This window comes from Mercenaria mercenaria, unplaced genomic scaffold (assembly GCF_021730395.1).
Source record: "Mercenaria mercenaria strain notata unplaced genomic scaffold, MADL_Memer_1 contig_4323, whole genome shotgun sequence".
NCBI classification, from domain to species: Eukaryota; Metazoa; Mollusca; class Bivalvia; order Venerida; family Veneridae; genus Mercenaria; species Mercenaria mercenaria.
This window is the reverse complement of record NW_026462544.1, coordinates 39139-54081: the sequence shown is the minus strand read 5'-3', so window position 1 is coordinate 54081 and position 14943 is coordinate 39139. Positions and strand designations below refer to the sequence as shown.

Genomic DNA, 14943 nt, shown 5'->3' with positions numbered 1-14943 from the left:
TCAAAAAATGATATGAAGGGGTTTTTTGTGTGAACCCCAATATTGTCCTTAAAAAAAAAAAATTTGTTAAATTTTAAGCTTTCTAAGATTATCTTACTTTCAAAGTTTTTGTTCTCCCAAAGGTGAATATTTAAATTTTTTAGGGTTTTAAATGTTCACGGAGTCCGTGACAGAGTAAACGTACTCCAGGACTGTGTTGTTGATGTTTTTGGGTAAATCTCTTCTGTGGCACTGCCTCCTGAACAAAAATGTCTGTACTGGGGCCCCCTCTGTTAGAGAATTGATATCTGCTCAAGATGACTGCTAGCTGACAGAAAAGTACACAGTGAGATAAAGTCATCATGCGGCATAGTGACATATTCTATCTTTAATGCAACAAGATGACTCATATCAGGCAGACGACGGACTATTGTTCTACGTATCAGTTTCGAATTACCTATAGACAGTGCTTTCAATGTTAAAGTATTATCTTTAATTACATCACAGACATACTTGATATCTTCTTCATCAATTTTTATTTTAACAATGTCAATGGCTTCAAGTCGCTGGCATTTCTGCAAATATTTAAATACTCTCTTTCGATATATGTCCGTTTCAGTTTGTGAAATACTAAATGAAATGACACTGTCAGGAGAAAAAGGTTGCCATTCAAAACTTTTACATAAATGCTCGTCATTTGAGGAGTATGGATTAAATCTTATGTCACCTAGATAAAGGTTAGACTGTATACGAGTTCCACATGCTTGCACTTCATCCATACAGTTTAAAAGACATCTCTGGATATTTGATATAAGATATTCATGTCTATTATAGATTGTTCGTCTGTACTGTAGGACACGTGTGTCCCTTGTGACAATATCGTATATATACTTTGAAATTGATACAGCTATTCTTGGCTCTAGACCGCATAGCATAATAAATACATTTGCTTGTTCTAATATTTCATCTAAAGTCGTGCACTTACTGAAAAAATCTCTGATAAGAAGTGCACAGTGATCAGACAAATCGGGGTTTCCTGAATCAGCCGACGGCGAGATGTGTTCTTTATAACGGACAGCAATATATACAGCAGCCAAATATTCTTGAAATGACTTGTGAACAAATGCAATAACCGACCTTCTACTTTTACTTGCAGAAAAACTCATACATTTATCTTCAGACAAGATTCCCAGTTTCAAACAACATGATTTTACTTCTTTTGATATTTTCAGTCGTTTAAAGGTAGAACTGTCAAATGACAAAGACGTATCTTTCGTGTTATTGAACAATGTTTCATAAGCAAGCCGTGATACGTCATGAATGATGTAACTGTGTGAATTACAGACTTCAGTATCTATCAAGTAGTCAGGAAGTTCTACATTTTTCAGGTCTTCTGATTTCTTCATCATTTCTGTGAATAGAGGATCGTCGGAGTGTTTCTTCTTGTGCCAAACAAAGAACAGGTCCAGCATTTCAGTGTACATCGCACATCTTGAGGATCCATCATGAAGTTTGTCGTCAAACCACAGGCAAATTAACTGCTGCAGCATAATAGCTGTATGTTTTAGACTTGTCATTGATTCGTTTTCAAGAGCCATTTGACAATCACTTAAAACTCTGTCTCTCTCAAACATTTTGTTTAATACTGGAATCGTCTTTTCAATCATATTATTTATAGATGTTTCATCATTAAACCCTTTAAGGATAATCTTTTGTCGTATCTCATTATCGGTTATTTCTAACGTTGAAATTTTCCAGGGTCGGGATGTAGTTAGGACGGTATATTCCTTGACTGCGCCGCGTTCAGGAGGACACGGTGACGTCGGAGAAGCCCATTCATCAAGACCATCAAGGACAATGAGACAGTTTTGAGATTCACATTCAAGAAGCTTCTTTAGAGCAGAGTGCTCGTACTTACCCTCCAACATTTCTTTGATTTTCATCTTACCTGTATAATGACGGAGAGGAAGATAGAATAGAAAATTAAATTTCTTCATTTCCTTGACCCCATTGAACTCATCATCAATACCTTTTCCTTCGTCAGAATGTGCCAAACACCAGTAGTTTATCAAACTTTTACAGAAACTACTTTTACCGGACCCCGCTTCTCCGAGGACGTAGATGGATTTGATTGTTTTGCCGTCTTTTGTAAAAATATTGGACATTGATAGAACATCAGCCTCCTCTGGTTTTTTGTTACATTTTGATTGAATCGTCATTCGCGGTCTGATGTACACATCTTTAAAGTCACACATATTACCCTCTTGTTGAAGCGGAAGTGCAGACATGCGTAGTATATCTTCTCTGTAATGCTTTATCAACTTCTTCTGTAAATCTGTAACGATAAAACACAACTAAATCAGTGAAAAACCAAACACGTACATTTCAGCGTATAATTGGTTTGTACGACATTTTTATGTCCTCAAAATGTAAGATAAGTAATTTCACGTGTCCCATATCTTATGCACATGTCGATAGTCTTTCAAGATAAAGGTAGTCTCCAAACACGTATAAATGTTATAAATGTTATAAATGTTATTCTAATATGAGAAAAACTATGCACATTTCCGTTAAAACACAGAAATTGGACGCCACGTCGACATATTATTTGGTTACATATAGACGCCGAGAAGGAGTGCTACCACATAATTTGATCTGCTAAATTTATATAAGACATTTCAGAACTGAAATGATATAACATACATAAATGCCCGTGAGATGAGCAGGAATTTTAGCGATGTTTTGACACGTTGACGTCATTCTAATTTAATTCCCTAAAACTTTAGTGCTTAACCGTGGAAGGTGCGTATGTTAAATAGGTGTGTTAATAGATCTTGAGCGCGATAATTACTCTGTAAACATATGTTTACTCTCCAGAACGTCCCTAAAACGACACAACAGACATTTCATAAATCATTAAATCATTAAAATAATGTATTTCGGGTAACGTTTTTCCGTTGGTGAAAGTTACACCTTTATTCTTTCAGTTTAAAATATTGAAGTCGCCATTCCAGAATTTTGACGAGTAACCATTTTGAAACTGAAGCTGAAGTGTTGAAACAAATTAAGCTATGACCTGAAGTTAAATAACTGAAAGCGTTGTTTCCGGAGAAATTAACTGATAACTGAGATCTATGTCTGTGCAGATGCAAAAAGTTTACGTAAAGAGAAACATATTTCGTGTTAAGTAATCGTTACCATCTGCAAATTCAGGTGTTTCTACTATGTAAACGAGTTAAGTATCGAATACAGGATACTAAAATTTGAAACATTAATAGCCCAAATTAACCATCTTGGAACACTTGGCCTGTATTATCTGTAAAATACTGACAATTATATAATATTTTTAAAGATCAAGAAGCTTTCGTGTGAACAGGCCCTCCGCAAGGATTCTAAGTTGCCCAACATACAAAACTTTTTCACCTATTTAAAAATATCGTGTAATATTAACTTGAGTTTTAAATGAGGTCGTAGAAATTTACTGATATGCCGTAATCATGGAAACAGGCCGGCTACTGAAACTAGCTTTCGCGGAAACACAGAAACTTTTCTTGGCCATGCTTCGAAAAGGTAGTAGTATTAGAAACTTGAGATTTTTTCTATTTTCTTAAGTTATGACTAATTCATGTTTGCAAAGATTTTATTCTAAATATTTCATTAAACTTCTTAATTATTGTGAGCTCGTGAATATTTTACTACTTAGCACATACATTCAACTGTGAACCAAAAGTACGCCTATTTGTTTTCAGGAAATAGTTTTTGATTGATTACAATATGCTTGAAACTGATTTGTAGTATGCATGCAGTTGAAATTCTAAATTTTGGATACACTCGTTAACCCTCTGCTTGGAATATTTAACCTATATGATATATCGGTGACACCGCCTTCAGTTAGCTGTCAGTTGTGTAAGGTAGCAGGGTACACTTCGAATTTTGGCCCCCTTAATATTTGTAATAATTAGAAAATCGTGCTTTTGGATGTCTGTAAATTAAGGTGAGAGATAATGACTGTTAATTCTTTAGAAAATTAAAACAGCCGATACAATAAATATATAAAATTCTGATGTCAGTTGTAGAACTAACTTCTTCTAGCTTTGTATGAATCGATGAGTCACCTTGGCGCGGAGAATTCAAGTCACGGTAGGGTTCCATGCCTTATGATTGATACTCAGGAAATTTTCACTTTTTTGTGAAACAAATGAGCCTATTAAATGCTTAGACCAAACAGATAGATAGCTGTTTCGTTTTGAAGGACTTCCAACACATCGGGTTAGATTTTAGGCCAGACTGTCTCAAGATACTAGAGAAAGCAATTCAAGAAATATTTATTTTACATTCGTTGGAATCCCCAGTTCTATAGTCAACATAGATTAGCAATTGAAAATAAATGTCAATGAAGTACATATACATATACAGGCTTTATTTAGAAACCATACATGGGTCACATCTTGCAGATAAAGCCTTATACAGTTACCGGGTCATGCAGTGTTTGGGTGCACCTATGGTTTAACGGGTACAACTGCAGGTCAACTTCTCAAAAAATCGATAGCAGATGTTACACCAATGTTATGATGATGAATACAGATGTAACTTAATTTTCATGGGGACTGCCCCAACCTCTGCACATGCACCCAAAACATTGGCAACTGCAACCGGTATACCAGAGATTAGAAAGTACATGAAAACCTACACGTGGAATTTCTGAAATGAGCATTTCTGTGGAAAGGGCCAAACTACCGTACATTATTAGGTTTTCCGAAAATATACTTTATGAATTCAGTACACTATATGCATAATATATATTGTTAATGCTGAATTGAACTATTCGTATGCTTGAATCCATGTTTTGTGAATTTTGGATTCTCTCACGCATTTCCGTTTTCAATGTGTTTATTTAAGTGTGTGGGATCAGCTCTATAGTATTCATTCTAACCAATTTTTTTTGTTGGGATTAACGTCGCACCGACACAATTATAGGTCATATGGCGACTTTCCAGCTTTGATGGTGGAGGAAGACCCTAGGTGCCCCTCCGTGCATAATTTCATTACGAGTTGGCACCTGGGTAGAACCACCGACGTTCCGTAAGCCGGCTGGATAGCTTCCTCACATGAAGAATTCAACGCCCCGAGTGAGGCTCAAACCCACATCGATGAGGGGCAATTGATTTGGAGTCAGCGACCTTAACTACTCGGCCACGGAGGTCCGCTCTAACGAAAAGAAGTAACACAACATTTATAAAAATGATAAATAATTTATAAAAATGATTTGTGGACGATAATTAATCTTATATTTTGACAAGTCTAGAAATCCAGTCAGATATTTTCATTTTTTATTCACTTTTTGGTTTATCATGCAGTTGCGAAGTACCTATTAAGCGAATCAATTAAGTAGATCACTTTTATTAGTTGGAAAATATGGGGGTTACTAATGGTTACCTATAGTTTTATTTGTTAACCTATCAGTTGGTTACAACTTACTTATTGACCTTCTAATGAATTATGTTGTAGAGACAGAAATAGGGTACGTAAAGTTCATTCAGTGATCATAAAATCGCTACTAATGTAAAATATGAAATTCTGTCCAATATAAGGGTCATAACTTGTGTTATAATAGCAATCTTGCCTATTATCAAACCTGACGGAGATAATTTATGAAGACCAAATTTTGAACTGTGTCGTTATGGGATTGCTTATTTTTATCTTTTTACAACTGTTTAACTACTTTGGAAATAACAAATGTAAGACACTATACACTAAAGATGTCTTTGATGATATAGATAAAACGACCATAAATGTATTTTCCCAACAAATTTTGAAATTTTAACACTTTTTGGTGTAAAAAATGGCTAGAGTTTACAAAAAGAAGTATTCTGTAAATACTGTCTTTATGAAATTTTCAAAGTACTGTAGTTCAAAAGTTCATTTTACCTCCCTCGGAGTTCTTTACAATAATGTATAAAATAAATCATTTTGTCTCGTATTTAAAGAGAAATAAGGAGAAAACTTGTGAAGAAGAAGGTGGAGTAAAGAGCAGACATATATTTCCTTCAATATGTGTAACTTCCATCATGCGTCATGTATCAATACTGTATATGTTGTAACAACAGAAAACCCAGTATTAAAGGGAATTCCTATAGTTTTTTCTGTGCATCTTTCTGCGCAGCCGACACTTTCTATGGAAAACTGAACTGAAGTCAACATTTGTCGAAACATGTTACAGACAATCTTAAATATGAGGTTTCTTGAATGAAATAACATTTTTTGATAAGTTTTATCAGTAATCAAATGTTGATACTGGTTTATGTTGTATTGACAAGTATCATGCCTGACAGATATCTTGCTATTTATGTGGTTGTGTTTCACATCGCATTTTAGTACAAAGACAGTGTTGTTCATATAATGTAAGATAATTGACTTAGTACTGATAAGTCAATATCACCTTTCAGATTATTTAGTATTCAATTATAGAAAGAATTAAGAATTTTTAAAACTTTTTTTTAACTTCTAGCGCACATACATGTAATCAATTTGGCCGGTTCGCGCCACTTTCCGTCCTAACAGGTGTTGTATTCTAGCGGTCGTAACATAAAATTTAGCCTGGTGACCCATACATTTTTATGTTCGCAATACAAGAAAAACAGGAAAAAATTCTATGAAAGAGTTTTTTTCAAAATTTAAAAAAATATTCTTCACTATGGGTATTTTTCATTGAAAAAAGTTCACAAAAGTAAATATGGAACAATGTTTTTTTTTTTCATTTGTACCAATTACTGTAAGGATAGAGTATTACAAATATGGCTATAATATCAAATAAGTATATAATAAAATTTGTAAAAAGAAAAAAACTTTATTGTGCTGTCTTGATGTATATTTTGGTTGGTATTTATAAAAAAAGGAGAAAATTATGAAAATGTTGAAAAATCGCTGGCAGTTTCAGCAACAGTGGGTGTGTTCAAAACAACTTTTCACAAAAACGAGCCTGGTGACCTATTTTTATTTGTTCATTGTTTTCAGCACAAAATTTCATATCATATATGTGAATTTAAAAAAATTCTATGAAAGGAAAAAAACTATAGGAATTCTCTTTAAGTCAAATCATTCATATATTGAATTATTACCTAATTTGGACCTTTCGTACTCCAATTGTTCTATCTTGAGTCTTTTCACTTCCTTTAAAGAAAATATAATTGTTGAGCCAGCTTTATATAGATAAGTGAAAAAACAGTTTTCAATAAAAAGGAGAATGATATTTTATCCATTAATAATTGAATTGTCTCTAGGCCGAGATCCCCTATATACATATACATATAAAGGCCGATTTCACTATTTCAAGGTCGATAAATTCTCATTCGGGTACAGATAATTTCCTTTTGAGATCTTTATGTAGAGGTACAGAATAACATTAAAAGTCACGAAGCGTTAACCTCCGTTAGTTTAAACATGAGTGCAGAAAATTTCCTTTTGAGATCTTCATACAACGCTACAGTACAACATTGAACGTTAAGAAGCATATACCTCGGATTGTTGAGACATGGGAAATTCAAGTGCAGACAATTTTCTTTTGAGATCCTCACAGGCATCCTTAGTAGCTAGACCTTCTGTTAATTTTCGTAAATTGCCCATTTCTTCTCTGATATCTCTAAGAACTCTCTCCATATTTTCAGTGGTTACGATGAAATCTTCATTCTTTAGCTTTAAATAAAACACAAACATAAGGTAGACAATTTATTAAAATATTTAATGACAAAGAAAATTCTGCCAACATGGAGTAGCATTTTTAATGGCCCTTTAACTGGCAAAAATAATAATCTTAACCTTGGACTGCTTTAAAATATTTATAGTGAAAAGTTCCTTTCAGTACGTATCTCAATGCAAACCAAAGTTATTGAGCAAAATTGATGTGTTTGATGCCGTCTACCAAATCTAATAACCAGATTTTCAACTAACTTGGGTTAAAATCAAATTTTATATTTTTAATCATCCTTTTAGTAATAAAATATAGGTAGACCTGATTATATACATATACTACCCACTGGGTAACATAATATTGCAAACATTTCATTAGATTTGCATCAACATACTGTCATTTATAAATGGCAGTTTATCAATGAAAAACTAAAATAACATCAGATATTTAGTAATTCAGTTTGTATAAACTTTTGTTTCATCAAATTAAGTTTCTTATTTTTATAAATACGAATACAGTTTACTGACATACATTTTTATTTAAATATAAAGCTAAATGAGATTATTTTCCACAAGTTCAAACAGTTACAAAATCATTGCACTTACCTCTTCAAGTTTTTTTACGGCGTCCTGAGCATCTTTTCGGTTAATCAGTTCCTTACCATCTTGCAGCACAGCAATCATATCATCTATGTAAGTATTTGCATCTGCCTGTTCTAATTCCATGGTGCTCGAGTGGAATATCTCGTTTCTGTATTGTCGCACCTGTTTCATTAATTTAATCATTGATTTAATGATTGAACTATCAGGAATAATTAATTTAATCAAACAAACATTACAATTAAGTGTTGGCTATTTACAACAGTTGAATAGAGCAAATATCTAAATTTCTTAGCTGAGTTATTCATCAAACAATCTCAAAAAAGCATCAAACATCACAGTTCATTCTCCCAACATCAACGACTTTATCCCAGTATGTTACACATTGCTTAATACCATTTTAATCTCTTTTCTATATATTCTGAGGTACGTATATAATAGGTTTATTAAAGTAGTAGCCCAATCTGGGATGCTGTATTCGGCTCGAGAGGATTTTGCCAGATCGGATCTCACGAGCGCTAGCGTAGAGTGTAATCCGTCCTTGCAAAATCAACGAGAGCCGAATACAATATCCCAGATCTTGCTACTGCTGTAATGATTCTTTAATTATATAGATCCATCCTTTTGTTTGTTCATTTGTAATCGAAGGAAACCTTAATTGAGTTTCAATGTTATAATGAAGTAATTGATGGTTTTATGTGCGCTATTTATATAACTGTGTCATGCTATGCATATTCAACTAAAGTAGCCCGGCAACATACAATAAGGTACAATGCGGACTTTTTTGCCTTGTCATATTTAATTGTGAAACACAATCCGAAATTTGACAGAATTTATTTTGGAAATAATATATTATAATAAAACTCAATATGATTGAACTATCAGGAATAACTGCTAGTATCACAGAATCACTCGCATATTTCATATCTACTCAAAAATCTCACTGAATCATGTATTATCGGTTTTTACAGTTTTAGTACTGACAAAAAATCAGAAGAATTTCTGACAAGGAAAGATACAAAGAATCACTTTTACCGAATCATCATGAATGTTAGTGGATTACAGTACTTTCAGTAACAAGAATCGCCTAAAGTCTAGAAAAATATCATAATCTAAAACAGATGAAAACATCTTTACATATTTAAGAAATTTTAATACATATATTAATGCAGTCATTGACACAAATAGTTTATTGAGATAATGGTCCAAACATGAACAGAACTCCGAATGACTTAATTTCTTCTTAGAATTTGTTACTTGAGACAGTGAACTTTTATATAAGGGAACATATTTATTACAAGACATGTATAATTTAGTTTTAGTATCTATACCATTTATATTTTTATCTTTGGTGTTTGCAAGGAAACCAGTTCAGAATGCATTTGCCAGTCTTTTGTAACAAAGTTAACGAAAATTGCATTTGAATAAGCAGAAGTGTACTCATGTACAATTTTACCTTTGAAAATACATTAGCTCCAGCTAAATTACACTGAATGTGATTATGAAAATACTTGTTGTTTATAATCACATGCAGTAGTCCTGTACAGTCAGTGTCGGCTGCTGATGTCTTCTGATCATATCCAGGGGCGTTGATGAAACATTTAGCTATACTCCAGGGATCTCCAGTCCACTGCTGAGTTCGGGTGTTTTTCCAATAAGGAGCCGGTTGTGTGGACGCATGGTTAGTTATAATGTTGTCATAGATGAAGCCACATACGTTGTTTGGACAAGCAATTTTACCACTCGTATAGCAGCAGTTACAATTAGTTTGACCTAACGGACATTTGTTGTTTGCTATTTTCAAATGGTCCGGTTGGAGAGTTCTCAGAGTGCATTGACCACATGTCACATTCGGTAGATTGTTCGTCTGTTTAATGTTATCTAAGATGTCTTTATGTTGTTGTTTGGCGACGTCGTCACAAAATGGCACTAGTCCTTCTTTTAAGTATCCCAAGCCGAGTCCGGCCTTTACCCATTGTCTGTACTTTTCCTTCTCTAAGTAAAGTTGATGTGCCATCACGATATTGGATTGGAACCTAAACGAACAAGTTATAATTACTATTTACAGGACACGTTGAGTACAAGTTCCTATTACATATTACGCAGTTTGCCGGTTACTCACATTTCATTTCCTCCTATAAGAAACTCATTGAAGCGTAGAACATAACCAAGATCCAGTTTCGTTCCGTCTGTTTACAAAATGATTGAATGACGTTCTGTGATACAGTGAACGAAATACAAGTATGTCTGAGAAAATCCAAAGGACATTTAGCACATTCACAGTTCACTGCCCACGTCAGCTTGAGTGGGCATGATTACGAGTTTCATACCGGATTAAGGGCTTTTACCTGTGAAAGGGACCCGGGATATCTAAATATTTCAAGTGATGTAATAAGGTGTAAGAATAAGATGAATGCCACGACTTTATTCGTTTATTTTACACCAATCTGGTGGTTAATATCTTATTCGGGATATATCATCGCTTAGTGTTTAAATGTTTCAGAGTGAGGCTGTACACGTATACATATTTCAGTAATATTAGATATCAACAGGCAGTCGTTTTAAAGGCACTCGCTACAGTTTTTCCGGAGGGGTCGATATTTACCCCAACACCGTGCCAATTTGGTTGTGTTTCTAATCGATGTAGCTCACTGCAGAGTTGGTGCGGTCTTCTGCGGATGTCCGGAAGTGATTATCTAATGTCACGTACGGCAAAAATTCGCAAATTATTGTATGTTCACATGCATTTAATGTACAAAATGTATAATATATTGACTAAAGGTTAGGGTAAGTATCACCATGGTTACAAAATATATACATTTAAAGTACTTTTAGTTCAAATTGCTTCAATCCGACATATACTGGAGTCTGATATTTATACCAGCGCTAAAACTCTGCACTGAGTCACAGCTGTTTCTAATCCCGTACCGTACATTCGTAAACTATAGGTTTCGTTAAAAATGGCGGAAACTTTCATCGTTCTATGCCATCAAAATGCTTCAGAAACATCTTAAAATCCGCTTATTAAGAAATCTGCCGTTTGATAATTTCATATATATATATTTCTAAGTCATTTGCTAAAACACCGAAAGAGTATTTCGTACCAACCTGTGTTGTATAAATGCCCGCCACACCCCACCTTGTTGTAATTTGATTTAAGCGAAATCTAATATGATGACCTATCAATTTTCTTTTTGTTTTAGATTAGGTAGACATAACCAAAGTTAAGTGCAGTGTTTGATTAAATTCTATTATGTGAAACTCGATAAAATAGCAGAAGTACCAACTTAAAACTGACAAAAATATGCAAAAATAGCCCTTGGGTCTGCTGAACAAATATTCCTTTCTTTACAAAATCATGTTTTTTTTTATTTCTCTGAGCATGTTTCAAACAGATATATTGTGTTCCGTTACAAAAATGCTAAGATAATCTAATTTATGCTGATTATTGTACTTTACTGAAATATATTTTAGGATTACAGAAATTTTGAAAAATGTTTAAAATAGCACCATATCTAGGGGCAAATTTAATTGAAACAAAGCTGGTGACATAGTATTTTTATTTCATTTTTCAATACATCATAAAATGATCTTTTAATACAAAACATTTCATCAAAATCTATTATTGAGAAAAACATTACGAAACTGTAGCGAGCGTCCTTAAATACAACCTTGTGCAACCATGTTTTCAACAAAGATAAAGGTACAATTTTTCAAACATAACTGTAAAATAGATAAGCGTAGTTTGACAAAAGAATGTAAGAAATAGAGGATATTTGTTTGTTTGCAGCGTGATATCGAAATATATCTTCACCGATAAGGGAGACAATTGAATATTTTCACGAAGGAGAGTTCGACATTTCGGATTAAGTAACTCAAAAATTGGATTTTCTAATATCTAACACTCAAACTTTCGACTTTGTTTCTGGAACTTTCATCTACACTGTTCTGTAAGTAAAACTGGATTGCGATAATTGGCATTGCATGTTCGATCTCTTACTTCCGCAAAGAGAACGCTAAATGTCAGTTACTATGTAGCCATATGGTGACCTCCCCGTATTTTGATCTTAGGTTTTTAGGAAGCCATATGGTTGTCTGTTGTTTTTTTTGGTTTTTTAGGTTTTTTTTTTTCGGAAGTCACATGACCGACCGACTGACCGACATTTGTAAGACTATATCGAGCTTCAATCTATGTTAATTATTCGTGTTACACATGGACCATATATCACTTCTGTAATCATCACACCATTTTGATATAATCGAATGTAGTTTCATTACAATTAAGGAAAGTAGAATGCTGTTTCACATATCACTGTATTATCTGCTACTATTTTTTGTATGACGGCTGATTTCTATCATTCCGTTATTTTGTTTTGTCGCAGAGACATAACGACAACGTCGTTAAGGCGTCAGGCCAAGCGTCAACCCGTTTGAACATCGTTTGGTAAATGTCACCCCGCCGAAAGCCGACCAAACAAACATCCCTTGCCGAACGTGTTCCTGCCAATTGTGCCCAGCTGAATGTTGCCCGGAAACGTCGTTATAGCGCCCCAAATGTCTACCTGCCAAACGTTGCCATACTAAACGTCGCCCAGCCTGACGGTAGGGCCTGTGTTTTGCATAGCACTACCTGTATCATTGAGGAAGTAAAAATAGATTTCTCTACGAGTGTTAACGTTACTACTCGGATAACATCTGCCAGGATCTTTGCCAAAACCGCTGACCAATGTGTTACTGAGGACAACATAAGGTATTTTTCCAAGGTTCGACAAATTGATAATCTGGATAGAGATTACATAGGCGGGTGGACGGATGAGCGCGTATTGCCCACTATCTATATTTCAAGTGTAGGGAGGGCGATGGGGGAGATTAATATTCTCTGTTACACTTCATAAGGGACTTACAAATATTCCATCAATATCAAAATCTTACGACCTTTTGTCTCCAAATTAATTGATACTGTCATGTCATTCCGGAAAGCGAAAGAACGACGTTTGTCGGGTAGACTTTCGGCGGGGCACCATACTGACGTTTGTCGGGGCGACATTTGGCGAGGCGACGTTTATCGAGGCGCCATAACGACGTTCGGCTGGGCGACGTTTATAGGATGAAGTTCAGCGGGGCGCCATAACGACGTTTGTTGTTGTGTTGCTGCGACAGAATGAAATAACGAAATGGCACAAATCAGCCACCGTATTTTGGACAATTTTATTTCTTGATAGTTCTTTGTTAGTAAGTAAAAGCTTAATAAGTCAACATTTGGAGATAGTAAGGCAAATTTCGATTATGCGCAAGTGGAATTTTTGAGTAATTAATTGATATTTTCATCAACAAAAAATCGAAATACTGAGTAGTTAGTCGAAAATTCAGTTCAGCAAGTGTAACGTTTCTCAGAATTTGGAATAGGATCACCAATTTCAAAAATATAATAAATAATTTTGGGAAAAAAATGGTAGACCCAGTACATCAGATTCTAGTTTTACTTTATATTACCTCTCTGGTCTATCCTAATTGCGCAGCTATGTTCTATAGAATTAAACTTACTTCTGAAACCAGAAGCTGTCAAAAAACTTATCTGAAAATGTGAACTATTTCAAGAGCCTATTCACTGTCAAGTGGAAGAGTTGAACATACATTATGTTAAAATCAAAAGAAATTGATTTTGATTTATCAATATATAAATCTTTAAAGGCAATAATAAAAATGGGGCGCAATTCACCTTAAACATTAAGTTGTTCTTGCATACAATGTATGCGCACAATTATTATAAAGCAGCACCACACTAAAAGCATACTAGTATGTGTTGAAGCACTCTAAAACAGAAAACATCTCTTACAATTACAAGAAGTAAATTAATGCTTTGTTTTCAAATAAATATCATCTGATTTGTTTTCGAAAACAATGTATGATGATGTTCCCCTCAAATAAATACAGCTACAGCCCTGTATCTTGGTTTAATATGTATACTTTAATGCATTTGATAAAAACCCGACATTTTATCGTTTTATGATGGATAGGCAGGACTATATAAGCAACGACACTACTGACTTGAAAGATAAAATTGTGTTTGATTGTAATCAAGTCCACTGATAAAAACGCGCCATACTGAAAACACACTAGGTAAGCCGATATGTTCGGCGCAGGATGCTATGTTCGGCGCAGGATGTATGTTCGGCGCAGGATCGATACATAGATTTGAAAACTTTAGTGGTGTTAGTGTTCTCCTTATTTCGGTCTATAAAAACAAGTCACCAGTAAAATCACCTTACTAGTCTTATCACGTAATAAATGAAGTTTCCAAAGCCGATTTAAAATTTATAGCCACATTTCTTTGAAAATATTGCAAAACAAAGTCAATATCTTTATGGACTATATTTATCAATCTTTTCCCTGTCAACCTTCAAAATCATAATGTCTAAATCGGAGTTTTAGTGAAGATTTAAAGTTTGAAATACACCATATACACGAAATAAGGCGATGTTTGGCGCAGGATAAAAATTTTGTGGCGATGTTCGGGAGCAGGTTTTTGTAAACTTCATTATAAATATCGCAATGACCGTTTTTGACGCTGTCAAGCAAATTGTTGATATCTAATAGATTTTGCTGTATGTATTTAACGGTTTAGTATACGATGAACTGGTTTTCATTGGAGGCGTGTTCACATACATACTTACATAC

The 14943-nt window shown here is 34.3% G+C and overlaps 2 protein-coding genes across 2 annotated transcripts; both read right to left on the bottom strand.

The window, feature by feature from the left end:
* Window positions 1-272: 272 nt before the first annotated feature.
* Window positions 273-7131, bottom strand: LOC128553787 (uncharacterized). The gene is made up of 2 exons (XM_053534969.1): window positions 7098-7131; window positions 273-2314 (listed from the first exon to the last, which is right to left on the bottom strand). The coding sequence occupies exon 2, from the start codon at window positions 2265-2267 to the stop codon at window positions 273-275; it is 1995 nt and encodes a 664-aa protein (XP_053390944.1). The 5' UTR covers window positions 2268-2314; window positions 7098-7131.
* Window positions 7132-7464: 333 nt separating this feature from the next.
* Window positions 7465-10300, bottom strand: LOC123544722 (uncharacterized protein CXorf38 homolog). The gene is made up of 3 exons (XM_053534968.1): window positions 9722-10300; window positions 8272-8430; window positions 7465-7671 (listed from the first exon to the last, which is right to left on the bottom strand). The coding sequence occupies exons 1-3, from the start codon at window positions 10280-10282 to the stop codon at window positions 7480-7482; spliced, it is 912 nt and encodes a 303-aa protein (XP_053390943.1). The 5' UTR covers window positions 10283-10300; the 3' UTR covers window positions 7465-7479.
* Between the last annotated feature and the right edge of the window lie 4643 nt (window positions 10301-14943).

Excerpts from the sequence above, each read along its gene's own strand:
- LOC123544722 (XM_053534968.1), bottom strand. The coding sequence starts at position 10,282 with ATGGCACATCAACTTTACTTAGAGAAGGAAAAGTACAGACAATGGGTA. Across the intron at positions 8,431-9,721 it reads GAGCTAATGTATTTTCAAAG|GTGCGACAATACAGAAACGA; the intron begins GTAAAATTGTAC and ends TTAATGAAACAG. Across the intron at positions 7,672-8,271 it reads CCGTAAAAAAACTTGAAGAG|CTAAAGAATGAAGATTTCAT; the intron begins GTAAGTGCAATG and ends TTTTATTTAAAG.
- LOC128553787 (XM_053534969.1), bottom strand. The coding sequence starts at position 2,267 with ATGTCTGCACTTCCGCTTCAACAAGAGGGTAATATGTGTGACTTTAAA.